The sequence below is a fragment of the Lolium perenne genome, chromosome 1 (assembly GCF_019359855.2).
Source record: "Lolium perenne isolate Kyuss_39 chromosome 1, Kyuss_2.0, whole genome shotgun sequence".
NCBI classification, from domain to species: Eukaryota; Viridiplantae; Streptophyta; class Magnoliopsida; order Poales; family Poaceae; genus Lolium; species Lolium perenne.
Genome location: NC_067244.2, coordinates 73,933,422 through 73,953,315, shown reverse-complemented (window position 1 = coordinate 73,953,315; position 19,894 = coordinate 73,933,422). Strand labels below are relative to the sequence as shown.

The 19,894-nt window shown below is 44.5% G+C and overlaps 1 protein-coding gene across 1 annotated transcript; it reads left to right on the top strand.

Moving 5' to 3' along the window:
* Nucleotides 1-14,204: 14,204 nt before the first annotated feature.
* On the top strand, nt 14,205-15,517 carry LOC127297412 (geranylgeranyl pyrophosphate synthase 7, chloroplastic). Its single transcript, XM_051327721.2, has one exon. It carries the CDS (start codon nt 14,261-14,263, stop codon nt 15,338-15,340), a length of 1,080 nt encoding a protein of 359 aa, XP_051183681.1. The 5' UTR covers nt 14,205-14,260; the 3' UTR covers nt 15,341-15,517.
* The last annotated feature ends 4,377 nt before the right edge of the window (nt 15,518-19,894 follow it).

Below are 19,894 nucleotides of genomic sequence, written 5' to 3'. Positions count from 1 at the left end.
AAATTTCGGTTCTTTCAGTGGTATTTTTTTTTGTTGAAGGCCAAACCTATTTATCAAGAACCTACAATTCACCTTTTGTAGTTTCTTTTCAATGTGCAAATAATTGAGTCTCTACCAAGTTAAACATGATAGGTTGAATTTTAATTAAATTGTTCAGATTTGTTTGGTAAGGTTCCATCAGCAAAGATGTTCGGCAGATATATATCAGACTAATAATAAAGGTAACGTTCCCAATTTGTATTGTTTGCATTCTTTTTAATTCATGGAAACTTGATGATACTGTATGCAGTTTGCATCAATGACAACTTGATTATTGAAGCAACTTATTGTGCCTTGCATGTACCTTGCAGTAGTCGCATTGGTATTTTTACCAGGTCGACCAAGAGCATGTATATATCAAATAAATAATTGAGAGTAAAATGGTTTAAAATGAAAGAAAGATGTTGGAAAAATAATGGTGTGAGCTAAGAAGAAACGGGTGCATAGATGTTTTTCAAAAATTGAATAATGCCAATACAAAACTAAGTCCAGAGAAACTAACATATAATCCCTAAAATGATGAATATGATGAAAATATTTAAGAGTAAAATGAAACGTCAACACAATCATATTCCAAACATATTAGTCTAAATTAACAGATCGGGAAATAAATAGTTCGCTCTCATTTTGACAAATGTGAGAAAATAAATTTAATGATCATTATTTTAAATTAAATTAAATATTGTGGAAATATTGAACTTGTATGTAAATATTGAATAATATTTCAAAATTTTGAAAGGGAAATGTAAGATCCATAAAATATCCAACAACCAAACATTGTCTAGCCCCGCGAATTCGCGGGCCACCCAGCTAGTTATATGTGAAAATAAGAAAATCACTGCATGTAGTGATTGTACAAAGCAACTTAGAGCATCTCCAACGGGCCCGCAGTCGAAAAGGCACGCCCGCAAGGTAAAAATCACCAGTTTAGCACACCGGCGTTGAAAAAATTGGCTCCAACAGATGCGCCAAAATTTCGCGCGCGCTAATTCACCTTCCGTGCGCGGTATAAAACACGCGTTGGCAACGACACTGAAACTTCCCTCCCGCCACGTGCCCTCTCACGTGCCCACGCGCGCCTCTGCCACTGACACCGCGCCGCCGCCATGCCACCCCCCCCCCGACGCAACTCCTCGGGTTTCATCGGCATGTGCACCCGCCCGAACGGCGCGTTCTACGCGGATATTCGCATTGGTGGCACGCACCTCACCCTCTTGATGTTCGACACCGTCAAGCAGGCGGCGCGTGCCTATGACGCGGCGGCATGGCGGCTCGGGTGCCCCCGATAGAAGCTGAACTTCAAAGACTGTGTGTCGCTCGCGGAGGCGGAGTTTTTGGATGGCTTCGACGGCCTCGTAACCGCCGAGCAGCGCCGCCGCCAAAAGAAGGTTTAGCGTTGCCTCGCCATTGCGCATGCGGATGAACGCGCCATGGAGGCGTGGGCTGCCGTCTTCCCGCAGGATGTCCTCGACGAGTGTGCCTTCTACGCGCAGAAGAAGTCGGAGCGTAGGGCGGAGAAGGACGGCATTCGCGCGCCCAAGCGTTTCATTGAGGCGCAGGAAGCTGGCCCGTCGATGATCGACGATGATGACCATTGGTTGGATATGTTTTTAAGTGAGCCGTGGGAGTCGGCGGAATCGGACGACCTTCTCCGATTAGATGTTTCTATTGTATCCGTTTAATTATTGTTCTTGTTATCGTTTTATAAACCTATTTTAGTAGCATGTTTGATCTTATTTTCAATCAATGTGTATGCAAAACTTGTTTCTGGCACTGCATTTTAGCGTCTGGTAAAGCGTTGTTTCCACACTGTACTTTTTCGCACGTTTGGAGAACCTAGAGACGCGCCCGCGCCCAAAAAAGCAAAAAACCGGCGATGTATAATTATTTTTAGCACGGCTAAGTGTCTCTTAGAGATGCTCTTACAAGCTACCTCAAATATATGACTTTATCTGACACAATCCATAATTCGGAGAGCGGGTGAGAGAGATAGGTAAGCCACATTGTCCATTTTGCCAAGAACACCATAGTATGTAGAGTTAGGTTGTCCACGCCGGGAGGAATATGATGCCTCCCCTAACAGGGCATCTTCTTCCATAGTCCACCAAATCTCAAATTTAAATTTTAGCTTTGGTCTACGATATTGAGATTGAGTTGATAAAAGAATAGGAGCATGATCACCAAACATTAGGAAGGATAAACACATTTGTATTGGAAACAAATCACACCATTCAGCATTTGCAAGACAGCGATCAAGTATTTCGAAAATAATATTAGATGTGAAACGTTTATTTGTCCAAGTGTAAGCATGACCGCTAAAGCCAAGATCAAAAAGACCACACTGTTTAACATAGCTAAAACGGCTTGGGAATTGTCCGCTAACAAACCTTTCCATTCTAGAATGACTAACCTTGCAGGTACTCTAAAGAAATGGTGCAAGAAGAAAAAGCCGATTCAACATCAACTTGATAGTTGATACGCTTCAACAACAAATCAACTCCATCCAAATGCAGCCTATTCCAGACCAAGATCACTCCCTCGAGGTAAAGCTTATATCTCAGTATGAAGAAAACATGACAAAACTTACAGAATTCTACAGGCAAAGAGTGAAAAAACACTGGGCTACTCAAGGCGACAGGAACACTTCTTTTTTTCATAATGCTGTCCTCAAGCGCAAGCGACACAATCGTATTGTGTCCATTAAAGATGCTCGTGGAAATAATCTTTTTGACCCTAAAGACATTGCTAATGAATTTGTTGACTATTTTAAAAATATTTTCCGCTCCTTGTGTCCTAACAATGATAGGCCGTTCATGAATACCTCTCATCCACAAGGTGAACAGGATTTTACAAACTCGATCCCAGACAAGCAAGAAGTTTGGGAAATTCTCAAGTCCATGAGGAGAAATGCTTCGCCAGGACCTGATGGGTTTAATGTAGGATTCTACACATCGGTTTGGAGCTGGATTGGAGAAGATGTTACTAATCTGGTTAGAAACTTCTACATCACGGGTAAGCTCCCTCCTCGTCTCAATGAAAATCAAATTGTTCTCATTCCAAAAAAACTGGTTTGCCATGTTCCTTCAGACTATAGGCCCATCAGCCTTTGCAACGTTATTTACAAAATAATTGCAAAATCTTTGGCTAATAGACTGAAACCACACTTACCAGACTATATACATCCCTCTCAACAAGCTTTTGTTGAAGGTAGACGTATTAGTAATAATATTATTGTAGCTCAAGAAATTGCTCAGTCTTTGTCTCTTAATTCTTGGGATGGCTCTGATTTTATGCTAAAAATCGATTTAGCCAAAGCGTTTGACAGAATTGAATGGCATTTTATTGTTTCTGCTCTTACACGCTTAGGGCTTCATGGCCATTTCATAAATTTGATCCATGCTTGCATCTCGTCGCCTATGTTTTCAGTTATTATTAATGGTCAATCTTTTGCCCAATTTAAAAGTAGTAGAGGCATAAGGCAAGGATGTTCTTTGTCGCCTTCGCTATTTGTTCTTGCAGTAAATGAGCTTTCCCTCGCGCTACAAGAAGCTATTCAGGTCAACCACCTATCTGGTATTTCTCTTGGTTCGAATTGCCCTCCGATTCATTCTCTGATGTTTGCGGATGATCTCTTGGTTTGTGGAAAAGCTAGTATGCAGGATGCAAACACTATATCACATATCTTGCAACAATTTTGTCAACATTTGGGTCAGCTCCCAAACTGGAACAAATCAGGTATAATGTTCAGTAAAAAGGTTAATTTGCAGGTCAAACAAGACATCAAGGAAATTTTCCCGGTTTCGGACATTGACAACAACACTATCCATTTAGGACACCCACTCACACTTCCAGCAAAGGATAGATCAGCAGCATACAACTTCATCTATGACAAGTTTAAATCAAAGCTGAGTGCCTACAAAGCTAATAGGCTTTCACATGCAGCACGATTAACACTTATTAAATCTGTGTTTTCCTCTATCCCCGCTTACTATATGTCAAATATTCTCTTCTCAAAAAAATTCCTAGCGAAACTCACAGCTATTATTAGGAATTTTTGGTGGACAGGGGTGAAAGAAGAACCATCTATGAAGACTCTTTGCTTAAGAGCATGGGCAGACATTTGCACGGAAAAAAGAATTGGTGGCCTAGGAATTAGAATCTTGCAGGCTATTAACCAAGGTCTAATTCTCTCGGCGGCTTGGAGGCTAGCAAAGGAGCCCCAAAGTCATCTTGCTCTAATACTTAAGTCGAAGTACCATAGCGACACATCCATTTGGAGGGCAAAGAAAAACATGCCAAAATCCGCCTTTTGGGCAGCAATTCTCAAGGTTAGACCTTTGTTAATCTCAGCTTCTTTTTGCCAAATTGTTGATGGCAGTAGCTCCATTTGGAGTTCACCTTGGTTCTCACAATGGCAATCCATTTATGAAAATCTGATTATTCAACAACCTCCCTATAATTACCCGGCTGTTGTTAAGGACCTTTGGGTTCCAAATCAAAAAACTTGGGATATTCAGCTTGTCAAATCTTTGTTTGCTGCTAATACTGCTGATGATATATTGCAAACTCCCATTGTTAATGCTATTGGACAAGATATCTTGGTTTGGAAACTAACCCCTGCAGGTGAATGTACTTCCAAAAGTGCTTACAAACACTGCTTCAATAATCTGGCACTACCGGCAAATCAGAGGCCGAAATCTGTTCCAACCCATGTAGTTAACCTTCTCAATCAGGTATGGAAGCAGAAACTCATGGCCCCAAGAGTCCAAACTTTCGCATGGAGATTACTTCGCCGAGCGCTTACAACGGGTAAGAGAGCAAGTAAATTCTCCAAACATATAGGTGAAACTTGTGCTAGATGTGGTGGCCTAGAGGATGAAATGCACATGCTTTTTCTCTGCCCTTTCTCAAAAGCTGCATGGTTCTCCTCTCCCTGGTTTATTAGAACAGAGGTTATTGCTGCAAACCATCATTCAGTGGCTCAGATGGTTCAGGCTTTGCTTGCTTCTAATCATCCTCATATCAATACTACTAGTCTATACACATTCTTGTGGTGTCTTTGGAAGGCAAGGAATGATGCTCTATTTGGTAGAAAAATTTGCGGGCCATCACAAGTATTTCCTGTAGCTAACGCCATCATGCAGGAATCAAAGCTAGACGATATGAAGACACAACAGGAACAGAAATCCACTAATGTTATGGACCAACGGCCTGTTCCATTGCAGGATTCTTCTTTGGTTGTAGGTAATGCCATCTTCTGTGATGCGGCATGGAAAAATGAAGAAAATATCCAATCAACTTCCGCAGGCATAGGCATCATCATGCGATTGGAAGACAATCAACACTGCCAGCAGCTAGATGTGTCAGCTTTGTCTCCACCGGCATCTTCACCCCTCCAGGCTGAAGCGTTTGGGCTGCTCCTTGCCACCATGTTGGCTGAAGCACTTCACATAGACGAACCAAAATTCTTCACAGATTGCTCTGTGTTGGTGTCGGCAGCAGCGGCAACATCCATCTTCAAAGACGCAGGTCACTGGAACATTAAACCTATCCTTGCTACAATACATGCATCCTCTACTTTCCATCGTAGCAGGGTAGCCCATATCAACAGGTGTTATAATGTAAAGGCACATCATCAAGCAAATCTAGCGCTTAGAATTCAGAAGAGGACTCTACTTGTTGGGTGCCTTTCTTCGGACACATGTCTTTGTCCGGGTAGAGATGTTCTCTCCTTGTTAAGTGTGAGTCCGTTCACACTCCTCTCTGTAAAGTGTTGTTAGATGTAATAAAATCTTTACATGTTCAACAAAAAAAACAGAGCATCTTCGTTGGGATAATGTAAACAACAGCTGCTTAATCACTGCGAATCGTACAAATCATGCAGTGAGGAAGAAACAAGGTATCCATCTCTCGAAAGATCCTCCCACCGGAGTCCCAGTCTCTGTCTCACGAAGTCAGTAAACCAATCACTCGAAAACTTCTTTTTAAAGGCAACTTCACCTACAGGAGTGTCATTAGCATTGGTGTCACCCATGTGGTGACTAATTCTTTTACAAAATTATGAAATAAATCTAAAACATAATTGAAACATTAACCGCAACACGAATATTTTTATAAAATAAATCGGAGTGACGTCAGCAGTTTCACTTTTTTTCACAATGTTTCACAATATTTTTCATGTATCTCTCTAATTTCATAAAAATTTCACTTGTATTTCAATTATTAGTTCTATATCTATATCTATCTATATCTATATCTATATCTATATCTATACCTAATAATAAAGAAAATAAGGTTTCTTGTTGGTCCGTCCAGAATTTTACCGATTTGCCCTTCCACCAGACAGGTATTTACCAAGAGTGCCACCGCCAAGTTAAAAAAACGGTTCGTTTGGATGACCCACGACACGCAGGATTCACGAGTCCTCCTGACCGCCTAAATCTTCCGTCCTCATCTCAAAATAAAAGCTCTTCCGTCCTCCTGTCTCACCCATCCTTCTGTAATCCAGAAGCTTCTGGAGACTGCGCCCCCACCCACGGCGTGTCGTGATCACCATGAACTCGAGTCCGGCCCGGTCTCCTCCCCTGTGGCGCACGCCGCCCCCTCCTCTACTTAATATACATCTGTCCTACTTCTTCCTCTGCTTCACGTTAACCTTCAAGATCCAGGCGTTAGATCTCGATCCCAATCACAATCCCAAGTAGTATGCCGATTGGGGAATCGGTCCGGGCAAGGTGGAGAGGGCCTAGCCCGCGATGAATCATTCCAGGGCGGCGCCAGCTCGCCAGATTTTGCCGGCGGCGGAGGTGATATCCGCCGAGAGAGAGACATAAAGTATGTGTGCTAGGCGAGATCGAGGAAAGAGATAGTCAGGGTGGGCCCTACAGATAGCAGTTCACGATGGCTTCTCGGTCATAAGCCCAGCTCCTGAATCGGTTGGAATACACATGATTCTCCGCCTGAAATTACGTGTGGTGGAAAGAGCAAGCCGGCCACACAGCAGCTCATTCAAGAATCGGCTACCTTTTATGGACCTGCTCTTCTGTTCTTCTCAGATCTGTACGAGCCACGCAATTTCATCATGTGTCCTGGTTGTTAGTGAGTAGATTAGATTATTGTCCTGTTCCAAATTAAAGAATCTCAGTGGTTACCGGAGATGTGCTTGTAGAATCAAACTGCATGCGATGGTTGTGTGGGAGAAATTGAGCCATTGTCCATTGAGGCTTTGCTACCATTGAGGCTTTGCTACCAGCTCGTGCGTGAGAGACAGAATATATCTACATCTACACTACTTAAAAAGGAGGAACATGTTCCCTATTCTGCCTACCTCTCACTACAACCAGTTTTGGTCGTCACCCAAATGGGCCGCACCGAATGGGCCGCACCAGAAATCGCTGACATATGTAATCTCGTCCAGAATCAATCTCGCCCAGAAGGAATGTGCCCGGAATCAATCTCGCCCCATAATCAAGATCGTCCCATAATTCCCAAAAGGAATGTAATCACGCCCAGTCAAACTCGCCCAGAATCAATTTCGCGCCATAATCAAGATCATTCCATAATCAAGATCGTCCCATAAGGTAATATGAAGAAAAATGGAATCAAGGTTAATGACGACGTGAATAGCACCCAGGCATAATACTTGATGTACAAAAGCAGGAACCGGCCTAGAAATTAGCAGAATATGGTGCAACCAATCTTCAACCTTACGAAGTAACCATGGCACTACAACTTAGCTTCGGACGCGCCTGCTCGAAGAGAATAATGCCACCAAGGCCGTACTCTCGCTTCGCCTGGAATCCTCACTTGTAACTTCTTCTTTCTACACTATAATACTGCATCAAAGATTTCATTTGTTAGTTTGACTGATACATGTGTTCTTCTCATTTCTTAGGCATGTTAGTTTCGTCATGGTTGGGTGACGATCGCGAAAATTGTGACCACGCGAATTAAAGTGACTCGGATGGGAGATCTTATTTACCACGCCATCCTAGCTGATACAAATGTGAGTCCTCTAATGCAATATTGGTATCCAGTAGCTACAACTTTCTTCTCGCAATGCTATGTAAATGCTCCTTGCTGCATACATTATCTGCATGTGTTTCTTTCAATTCGTTAGGATGTAAGGAGCATTTCATAATATTCTTGAAAAGCAGTCCAGTAGACATTCTTGAAAATAGGATGCAAATAAGGACCATGAGTAAGGCAGTATAGCAGCGCCCAAGCTTCAGAATAAAATGATTATAGTCCAGGTTCCCATAATTATGTGATGTCCAGGTTCCCATACAAGTTTAACGGAAATGCATCTATTCTTTCATACCCAGTAGTGCAAAGGTGCTATTTTAACAGGAATGTGTGGTACTTACTGGTATTGCATGCATAATTATTGGTAAAATGTTGGTATCTTTTGCAAAATGGCTATATTTTCATAAGTGTCTATCTTTTGCAATTTGACAGGGAGACAAGATGGAGGCGATAGCGTATCGGCAGCTAGCAGAACGTTGCAACACTGAGCTTCATGTCGGTGAGGTGTACTATTTCAAAAGGGTGGGGTTCCAGATTTCTGAGGCTCCACCACCATTTGGATTGTTCACACCAATAGATTACTACATTCACATGGACTCTCGTACAGAGATTTGTCCTACTCACCCTAACATTCGCATCCCTGAACTTCCGACACGGTTCGCCAATTTCGAAGTGACCACGAGAATTAGAAACAAATCGATTCGTAGGTAGGTATAATTTTTTATATTTTAACTAATTTTAACTAATTAAACTACTGATGTTGTTACTATCATGCATTTGTAGATGTTCAGGGTATTGTCATACATGTCAGCCCTGTCATGTTTCACAATTCAAAGAATCGTAGAACCCCTTGCCGAGATGTCTTCCTGATGAATACCAAGTAAGATAAAAAAAAGTCTTCGGTTGTTTTATTATTCTTCTAACTATGGGTTTACTAATGATTGGTACTTTACAAGTGGACAATACCTTGCTCTGCACATATGGGACAAGCACGTGTCACGTCACATGACATAGTGGCGGCTTGCCGAACAACATATGTGGACCTTGGCTGCATCAAATCTTCGGTACAGCGTGGCGCAAGGTATATTACAAGCTACGTGTAGTTGTCTTCACTAAATCTTGAGCATACATGTGTATTATAATATTTATTTATTATATATGTATATATGTTGTAGGGGCTTTGAGATCAATAGACGAGTCACATATTGTCTTCATGCCATGCATTGATGGTGATCTGGAGTCATATCGTCTAACCCTTACCCCAAATCTGAAATACATAAGGAGACGGATCAGAGTGTTTGTTCGACTCAGGTTGAAGATGAGTTTCTATACAAACCTACGTCCGACAAGGCTGTATTCCATGAACAGGGGGCAACTTTTATCCTCAACAGCAAAGACTCATGTATGCCCATGAATTATTATTAGTATTAGAACGAAATACACTGTAATTCTTGGTCACAAACCTTGTTCTCGGTGTAATGGCCATTCAATTATTACGATACAAGTGTTTTCTATTCTATTGTTTGTGGACTTGTGGTTAACCAGTTTCTGAGAAACTCCAACTTGAAAAGTACTTAGGATATGCATAAGGTGCATACAGAAAGTAGCAAACAAAGAATGGTGATGGCATAAAATACTCTGTGTTCGGTAATATAAACATACCTGTGAATGTCAAAAGTTTGCTAACACGAATCAACCTCACTTGCTGGTCATCAACATCTAGTGCCACTGCATGGAGTTGTCACAACAAAATTAGCAGTTAAATGTGCACTAAATAAATCACAAGTACACACCCTGGAACTTGGAACTGTTCAAACAATATTAATATCCTTCTAGCATCGACAAAAGCAAAAGTGGATGTTCCCACAAAAATTATGAAGTTCATAATATTTGGTAAGTGCACTAATCCTAATCCAATAAGTCTTCAATTAGTCACTGGGTCATGGGTATCTGACAGATTTGTTTTCGAGAATACACCTGGAAGGTGCATCAGCTTTTATACAGGAGTGTGACTCCTGTTGGGAAACAACCAATTGAATTCTTCTCAATGTTCATCAGGCTCCTCAATATTCATGCAGACGTTCACCTAGGGCTTAAAATAACAAATGTGTGGAGAGCATGCTAATATTAATGTCTAACTCCTCAAGTTGTAGCTGTAAGAATACATTTTCCACAGAAATATTCTCATCATTCCTCAGAAATAAGAAAAGACCAGTGGAGAAAAATAGCATCCAGAGCTATATTTGCAGAATGTAGAGTTTCCATGTTGAAATATAAACAAGATTGTTATTCTTTCAGATCGCACCTATGTTCTCATGATCATGCTAGCGCAATACTTTAGAACTGAAAAAATACAAGAGAAGCACCTGAAGATGTAAAGGATCATTCAAAGTTCATTAATATTTGGGGGGAAATTGGGTCTGCGCCATTAAAAAATCCAATCTTTAGGTTTATACCATCAAAAACTTCTTGTTTAGGTTTGTACCACCGAAAGGTTGCAATCCTTTTGATTCTTACCAACTCTGTGAAGTCTCTGTTAATGATGACCACAGTACCCTTTCATCATGAAAATCTCTAATCGACCGGTTTTTTTGGGTTCAATCCTACACTAGATAGAAACACATGGAACAAAGAACAAAAATTAGGAACTCCTCACAACAAATCGTAGGTCCTGTGCTCATACACAAATACAAGTATTTATACAGGTAAGAGAACATTACCCAGGTTGAGCGAGGGTCCATCCCAGTGAGCAGCAAGAATACCCAGGTAAGAGAACATTACTCTGTGAAGTCTCCGTTAATGATGACCACAGTACCCTTTCATCATGAAAATCTCTAATCGACTGGCTTTTTTGGGTTCAATCCTACACTAGATAGAAACACATGGAACAAAGAACAAAAATTAGGAACTCCTCACAACAAATCGTAGGTCCTGTGCTCATACACAAATACAAGTATTTATACAGGTAAGAGAACATTACCGAGGTTGAGCGAGGGTCCATCCCAGTGAGCAGCAAGAATACCCAGGTAAGAGAACATTACTCTGTGAAGTCTCCGTTAATGATGACCACAGTACCCTCTCATCATGAAAATCTCTAATCGACCGGCTTTTTTGGGATCAATCCTACACTAGATAGAAACACATGGAACAAAGAACAAAAATTAGGAACTCCTCACAACAAATCGTAGGTCCTGTGCTCATACACAAATACAAGTATTTATACAGGTAAGAGAACATTACCCAGGTTGAGCGAGGGTCCATCCCAGCGAGCAGCAAGAATACGCAGGGGGCAGTCGGGGACGAGCACGGGAAGGTCGGGCGTCGCGGGCTTCGGGGTCGTGCCGCAGACGGAAAAAGAGCTCGGCCGGACGAAGTGCGGCGGCGGCGGCGGCCGGCCGCGTCGACGAGCTCGCAGGCCGCTCCGGCTAGGGTTTCGGGCGGCTGGACAGGCCGCTTAGATCCATGCCTCCGTGACCGCGATTCGGTAGGGATGGAGGCATGCCACCGAGGAGATCCTCCGCCGGGCTCCGGGGATGTGGTAGTTGCCGTCGGGAAGGCTATGGGGTGGCCGGGGTTTCTGTGTGAACTCTGCTCGTGAGTCCTTTTTTTTTTGAACAAGCTCTGCTCGTGAGTTCAGTTCACGGTGAAGAGGAATTATTGAGTTCACTGGTTTTGGCCACATGGGTAGTTAAATTAATTAACGGCCAAAATAAAGATCTGAAACTATCCAAATGGGGATTTCGAAGCAGACGGAATGGCCAAAATCAATAACGTTGCAATCTTTGGGTGGTACAAACCTAAACAAGAAGTTTTTGATGGCATAAACCAAAAGAGCGGATATTTTAATGGTATAGACCCAATTTTCCTAATATTTGGACATATTTTATGTCTCAAACTATCCAAATGGGGATTTCGAATTCCTCACCGTCGACGAAGTATGCCGAGCACGGGTACCAATCGGTGGTCGCAGCGGCGCTCCTTATTGCAGGAGCGTGGGCGGACTGGAGTCGCTCCTTGTTGCCGACGAACCCGTGGGACGGCATCACCCCAATCCCTCCGCGCCGAGCTCGAGGATGCGCAGGTCAGCGCCAGCGGGCTGGGATGGCACAGAGTAGGAGTTCCCGGGCCAGAACAGCACCCACTAGGGCCATGGCCCGAAGATTGCCTCCTCCATCTGCAAGCAAAGTGGCGAGGGGATCGACCATCCACTCTGGAAGCAGCAGCGGAGCCCTCCATGGCGCGCGCAGTGATAGAAGTAAGTGGAATCGTGTTGATAGATTTGTGCAAGGAATGATTTTTATGTGACTACTTGGTCGAAAAATATAACAGTATTTTCGCTTTATCGTTGGATTTCAAGTTTCTTGCATCTTTTGTGAACATGTGTGCCTACAATGAGTCGGTGATTAGAGTTGAACCATAGTGTGGACAAAATTGATTCCATTTAAGTTCTTTGCTAGAATAAATGTGTATTCTGTAAGGAAATATGTATCCCTGATATATGTGCCATTAGAAATGAAATTTGTGTCCCGTGGCAACGCACGGGCATTTGTACTATAGATATCTAAGAGAGATTGTATTGTTGAATACGCAATCGGCGCCGGACTGGCCGTACTACCATGCATTGACAGGAAGAGGATCTGGGAGGCGAATTTGGTGCTTGCGCCTGTCTCCACGAAGGAGAAGCCGTTGTTGAAAGCCATCAAGATTCGGTAGGAGATCGTCGGCATCAGATCAATGGTTTCAGCGTCGCTGGCTTCACATGTCCATGGTGGCCTGATCAGAGGCGACGGGAGGTGTTTTGGACCCCGATCTGACGCGAACAAAGATCCAATTGCACCATATATTTGATGTTAAGCGATGTCCTGGAACTCGCTCATCTTCGGGTACGCCCAGCAGGGGAAGATGAGAATTATGTTGGATGTGTTAGGCGAGATGTGCTTCAATGGCGGCGGAGGTTTTGTGGTCATACGTCTTGAACCTCGACAGCAGCGTACGTACGGTTGCGGCGGCAGCAGATGTCCAGGACCGGAGCAGCGACGGGAGCCTACCAAGAAACAAAAGAAGCGCACGGCACGAGAAGAACGAGACCCTTCAACAGTCCTTGATGTTCACACTAGATGATCACTTGATGCTGCTACATGTTTGGGTCTACCTACAAGTACAACCGAGTGCGGAAAGAGGGTAGTCTGCAGTTTCAACAATTCTCAATCGATGGATAAGGTGCTACCTCAGCTTCATGTATGTATTTCCTATTGCGAATACAAGAGTATTGTGTAGCATCATTGATCAGAACGTTTTTTCAATCACGAGCGAGAGTGCTATGTTTACATGGCACTTTTTTCGAAGCTCCATGTCTCGTTCTTTTCTCTAACTGATCTTTAACTTTGATTAATTTTTCCGAAGAAGAATACCAAAATTTCTATATCATGTTGTTAGCGATCTATTTTTTTTCAAACCATGCAATAGAGAGAAAGATCCAAAAAGGTAAAGAGTACAAAGCAAACTACAGGTTTGTCAAACTTAACCGGACCAAAACGAGGGAAAGAGGGAAAAAAAAGAAAAAACACACAGCTGCCCTAGCGGCCTGACACCTACAAAGTGAGACGACCATTACTTGCTATCGACCACACATTTGCTTCTGATTGTATCTGATCAATGATTCGCGGAATTGGTTTGTAAACATTAACGATCTATGGATGTACTAATTGATTCAATGTAATGGGAGAACTTGTGAGACCATGAAGTGAAAACAATTATAATCCAAACTCATCATCATGGAGAAGTTCTAGCGGCCCGAAGAGGCCCGAAGAGTATTCTTGACATGTTTTCAGCTCGAGGCTATCATCGATGATCATGTGTGGTGTAATCGTTTCCGGAAAAGAAGGTATATGTGCATGTTAGCCGTGTGAACGGTAGATTACCATTACCGGTAAAATCGATGTGTTAGCCAATCACCTTTGTCGTAATAAAAGTCAATTTGATCCAAGCCGGTCAGCCCCATGTGTTTGAGGAAAGAAGAGCATTTTCGAAGAAGTCTGTGCGTGCGACGGCTCGTCAACATTTATTCCACCGGAACTTACCTCGCTCGTACTTGCTCCTATATATACCAGAAATCTACGCCGGCCACGAGTAGATCCCAGCACATTTTCTTCCACCGCTGCCTCAGTACGCCCCCTTACGCTCTCTACTCGCACCAATGGCCAAGGTCGTGCCCTTTCTCGTCCACCATGTCACCCCGTCGCCCAGTCTCAAGCTCCATTTTTCTCCAAGAAACGCTTCCCTCCAATTCCATGCTAGGCATTCCACCACCAGCGTACGGTGCGCTGTGCCGACTCCGACGAGCCACACCCCCATCACCAACCCCACCAGGTCACAGGGTGAGGATCTTTTCAGCTTCGACTGGTACATGGCGTCCAAGGCCGTGACCGTGAACGACGCGCTCGACCGCGCTCTGCCGCTCGTGCAGCCCGAGCGCCTCAGCGAGTCCATGCGCTACTCGCTCCTCGCGGGCGGCAAGCGCGTGCGCCCCATGCTCGCGATCGCTGCGTGCGAGATGGTGGGCGGCGACGAGGCCGCCGCCATGCCAGTGGCCTGCGCAGTCGAGATGGTTCACACCATGTCGCTCATCCACGACGACCTCCCGTGCATGGACGACGACGACGTCCGGCGCGGATGCCCCACGAACCACGTCGCCTTCGGAATCAGCACCGCGCTCCTCGCGGGTGACGCGCTCCTGTCCCTCTCGTTCGAGCACATCGCCCGGGGCTGCGTGGAGCACGGCGTGCCGGCCGACCGCGTGCTCCGCGCCGTGGCGGAGCTCGCCAACGCCGTGGGCACGGGTGGGCTCGCGGCGGGGGAGGTGGTGGACCTGGCCAGCGAGGGCGCGGACGTCGGCCTGGCCAGGCTGGAGTACATCCACATACACAAGACGGCGCGGCTCCTGGAGGCCGCGGCGGTGTGCGGAGCCATCGTCGGAGGAGCCGGCGAAGAAGATATCGAGAGCATCCGGCGGTACGCGCGTTACGTCGGGCTGCTGTTCCAGGTGGTCGACGACGTGCTGGACGTGACACAAACGTCCGAGCAGCTGGGGAAGACGGCCGGGAAGGACCTGGCGACCGACAAGGCGACGTACCCGAAGCTGATGGGCGTGGACGGGGCGCGAGCATACGCCGCCGAGCTTGTGGCCAGCGCCGAGGCAGAACTAGACCGGTTTGACCATGCCCGCACCCAGCCGCTGCGCCACCTCGCGCGATTTATTGCCTACAGGCAGAACTGATCGAGCCTGAGCGCACCATACTCACAACTCGGTTTTAAAATGACCTGGCAATATATTTATCGTAAAATGTTCCTACCATTCGAGTAATAAAAAAACTGTTCAATTCTTCTTTTTTGCGGGTTCAATCCGAGTGTTTTCCCCAAACCCTATTAGGACATAAAACACGTATGAATATTATCACTCTGTTCCGTAATATAAAGCATGTTTAGTTTGGTAAAACCGTTTATCTTATGGAAAAGAGAGGTAGTGTTGCTTTTTCGGAAGGATACTGCTGAGGATCCTCCGGAGGTTAGAATCGTTTCAGCCTCCTGCTTCCCTGAGCGCCACGTGTCCACTTTCAGCCAAAAATTCTGATGTTGCTTCGTCGCAGCAAAAAAGATCCCGCTTTTGCTTTATTGAAGCAAAAAAAACGGTTCGATTAAAAATAGAAGAAGAATTGCGAGTTGTTCAGACTTTGTTTCGTGGAAGCAAAAAAGGTTCGACTAGGAGTAAATAAAAATGATCCGTCGGACGTGGATCTCGCCGGATACATCGCTGGAATCCTTGTAGCAACAAAATTGTACTAAAGTAGTAGAACCACAAAATATTTGCAGCAAAAGATTTATACTATTGTAGCATCGTTAAATACTAGTCGCCGGTGCACCGCCGACATCATCCCAACTCCGGCTGGCAGCACCTCACTTGCTGCTTGCAGCACCGTCACTAACTGTTTGTAGCATCGCCATGGGCAGTTGGCAACATTACCATTTGTCCTTTTCAGCACCTCCGCCACACGATGGTAGCAACACTAGACGCAGGTGGTAGCATTATCGTGGGTTGTTGGCAGCATTACCGTTTGTCTTTTGCAGCACCTCCTCCACAAGATGGTAGCAACACCGAACACAGGTGGTAGCATTGCCGTCGCCCTTAGCCGCAATTTTGACCTTGGCTCGTAGCACCAGCTCTCAGCAGTGATAGCACCACCCACCACCCAAGGCCCCTGGAAGCACTACTCGACGTTGCTCGCGGCATTATCGTCACCCATGGTAGGTCCCCGTTCCACAGCTGCCCCAACCTTGTAACATCGGCTACCGTCGCTCGATGCAGCGTCGAACTGCTATTGCAGCATAGTCGGCATGAATTAGCAGGCGCGACACCGCATCCTTTGTAGCATGCAAATCCCGTTCGGCCTATAGCACACACCGATGCACGATGAGTGACCCCGTCGTCCTCAATGCCAGTCTCCTCCAGGACCATCACTGGCGCCGAGCACATCGAGTGGACCGAGCCCTGTCCTCGACCACCGCAAAAAGGTACATCGCCGGCCCCGCCGATCTCGTCTGGCCACGGGATAGGGAACCCGTCCCTGCTATGGCTCGTGGTTTTTGGGGCGGCCGGCGGCAAGATGAAAGGGCAGAGCAGGTCTGCGGCAAGATGAAAAGGCAGAGCAAGCGGGGCAGTTTGCAGCATCCTACGAGCCGAGATGGCATCGACCTTGCAGCCAGGCGGCGGAAGGTGGACTCGGTTGCAACGAGTGCCTGATGACCCACAAGTATAGGGGATCGCAATAGTCTTCGAGGGAAGTAAAACCCAATTTATTGATTCGACACAAGGGGAGCCAAAGAATATTTGTAAGCCTTAACAGCGGAGTTGTCAATTCAGCTGCACCTGGAAACAGACTTGCTCGCAATAGTTTATCGGTAGCAACAGTTTTATAGCAGTAGCAGTAGTGAAATATAAGCAGCAGTGTAATAAAGACAGCAGTAGTGATTATAGTAAACAGCAGTATTAAAATACTGTAGGCATAGGGATGGATAAACGGGCGCTGCATGGATAAGATAACTCATGTAATAATCAAGACTAGGCATTTGCAGATAATAATAAAACAGTATCCAAGTACTAAATAACCATAGGCATGTGTTCCGTATATAGTCGTACGTGCTCTCAATGAGAAACTTGCACAACATCTTTTGTCCTACCAGCCGGTGGCAGCCGGGCCTCTAGGGAAACTACTGGTAATTAAGGTACTCCTTTTAATAGAGTACCGGAGCAAAGCATTAGCACTCCGTGAACACATGTGATCCTCATATCACAGCCTTCCACTCCGGTTGTCCTAATTTCTGTCACTTTGGGGCCTCGGGTTCCGGACAGCAATATGTGTATACAACTTGCAGGTAAGATCATAAAACAATGAATATCATCATGAATCAATAACATGTTCAGATCTGAAATTCTGGCACTCGGGCCCTAGTGACAAGCATTAAGCATAACAAGTTGCAACAATATCATAAAAGTACCAACAACGGATACTAGGCACCATGCCCTAACAATCTTATGGCTATTACATGAACAATCTCACCCAATCCCTACCATCCCCTTCAGCCTACAGCGAGGGATTTACTCACACATGGATGAGGGAAGCATTGATGGTTGATGGAGAGGCGTCGGTGGCGATGATGGCGATGATCTCCTCCAATTCCCTGTCCCGGCAGGGTGCCAGAACGGAGTTTCTGATCCCGAAATTGGGTTCTGCGACGGCGGCGGAGTTCTGCATGTCTTCTGGAAAATTGGTCGAACCCCCATGCGTTTTCAGGTCAAGGGCTTTAAGTAGTCCAGAGGGGAGCGTCGGGGGCTGGCCGAGGCGGCGCCACCATAGGGCGGCGCGGCCCAGGGGCCCACCGCGCCGCCATGTGGTGTGCGCACCTCGTGGCCCCCCTCCGTCTCGTCTTCTGGCTCCGTAAGTCTTCTGTGAAAATAGGCCCATTGCAATTATTTCCGGGGATTTTCCTGAAAGTTGATTTTCTGCACAAAAATAAGACACCAGGGCAATTCTGCTGAAAACAGCGTTAATCCGTGTTAGTTGTATCCAAAGTACACAAATTAGAGGCAAAACAATAGCAAAAGTGTTCGGGAAAGTAGATTCGTTTTGGACGTATCAACTCCCCCCAAGCTTAGCTTATTGCTTGTCCTCAAGCAATTCAGTTAACAACTGAGTGCGATAAAAGAACTTTCACGAACACATTTGCTCATATGATGTAAATATTCTCATTATATGGACGAGTACTTAGGCAATTCATAATAAGATAAATGCAAATAAAGTCATCTAATAGTTATGTCAATCATGAAAAAGATACCAACAAACTAATAATAAGCATCATGAAACATATCTATCAGCAGGATTGCAATGCTCATAAAAAGATATGATAAAGTGGTATCTCGCTTGCCCGTATTTGTGCAGCAAAACATAAATGCCCAGGCACCTCTGAAATTCATAGAAAGACTAGAAGTAAATATTATCAAAGATAAAAGCATCAAAGTTATACCACAGTTAACCATATTCTGGGACAAACATATTACGGTAAGAATGACAATTATGCTCTCAAGAAGGTGCTTAAAGAAAGGATGGTGACTCAACATAAAAGTAAAAGATTGACCCTTCGCAGAGAGAAGCAGGGATTAACATGTGATAGAGCTTTTCATTTTTAAAACAGAAGTAAAATTGTTTTGAGAGGTGTTTGTTGTTGTCAACGAATGGTAGTGGGCACTCTAACTACCTCGTCAACCAGACTTTCAAGAGCGGCTCCCATGAAGGACGTTATCTCTACCAACAAGGTAAATCATCCCTCTTCTCTTTTGTTTACACATGTATTTTAGTTTCATTATGGATGACACTCCTCCCAACCTTTGCTTACACAAGTCATGGCTAACCGAATCCTCGGGTGCCTTCCAACATTCACATACAATGGAGGAGTGTCTATTTGCAAATTAAGTTGCTTACTGATAAATCAGGGCAAAACATGTGAAGATAATTATCGATGAAAGTTAATTAATTAGGGCTGGGCACCCCGTTGCCAGCTCTTTTTGCAAAATTATTGGATAAGCGGATGTGCCACTAGTCCATTGGTGAAAGTCTGTCAGGAGTAAATGACAAGGTTGAAAGATGAAACATCACATACTTCCTCATGAGCTATAAAACATTGACACAAATTGAGAAGTACATTGAAGGTTTTAAAGGTAGCACATGAAAATTTTCTTGGAATGGTTTGAAATGCCATGCATAGGTATTTATGGTGGACACTTTGGAATAACTTGGTTTTCAGGGATTTGGAAGCACAAGCAGCATTCCCCCTCAGTACAAGTGAAAGCTAGCAATAGACTGGGAAGCGACAATCAAGAGAGCAATAACTGTCATAATCATGCTTGCGACAAAATAAAATTAACGGAGGCATAAAAGTGATACGAGAACTCTGAAGCAAAGTAAGTCATCGAGGCTTAATTGACTTTTGTTTTTCAGTCATGTGCATGCGTGAGCATGTGCCAAGTCAATTCAAATGAATTATTCAGAGGAGGATACCACAATGTCATACCTATCTATGAATAAAACAATGCAAGCAAATATTTATGACATGCTACTTATTATTAATAAATTGGAGCTAAACATGAGAGATCATGAACTACTAGACTTTCATTAAATGACATATACCTCACATGAACCAACTAAGCATGCTCACATGAATGAGTATATGTACAAAAATGAAAACAAATAGAGTTCATACCAGTCTCTCACCACAGTCG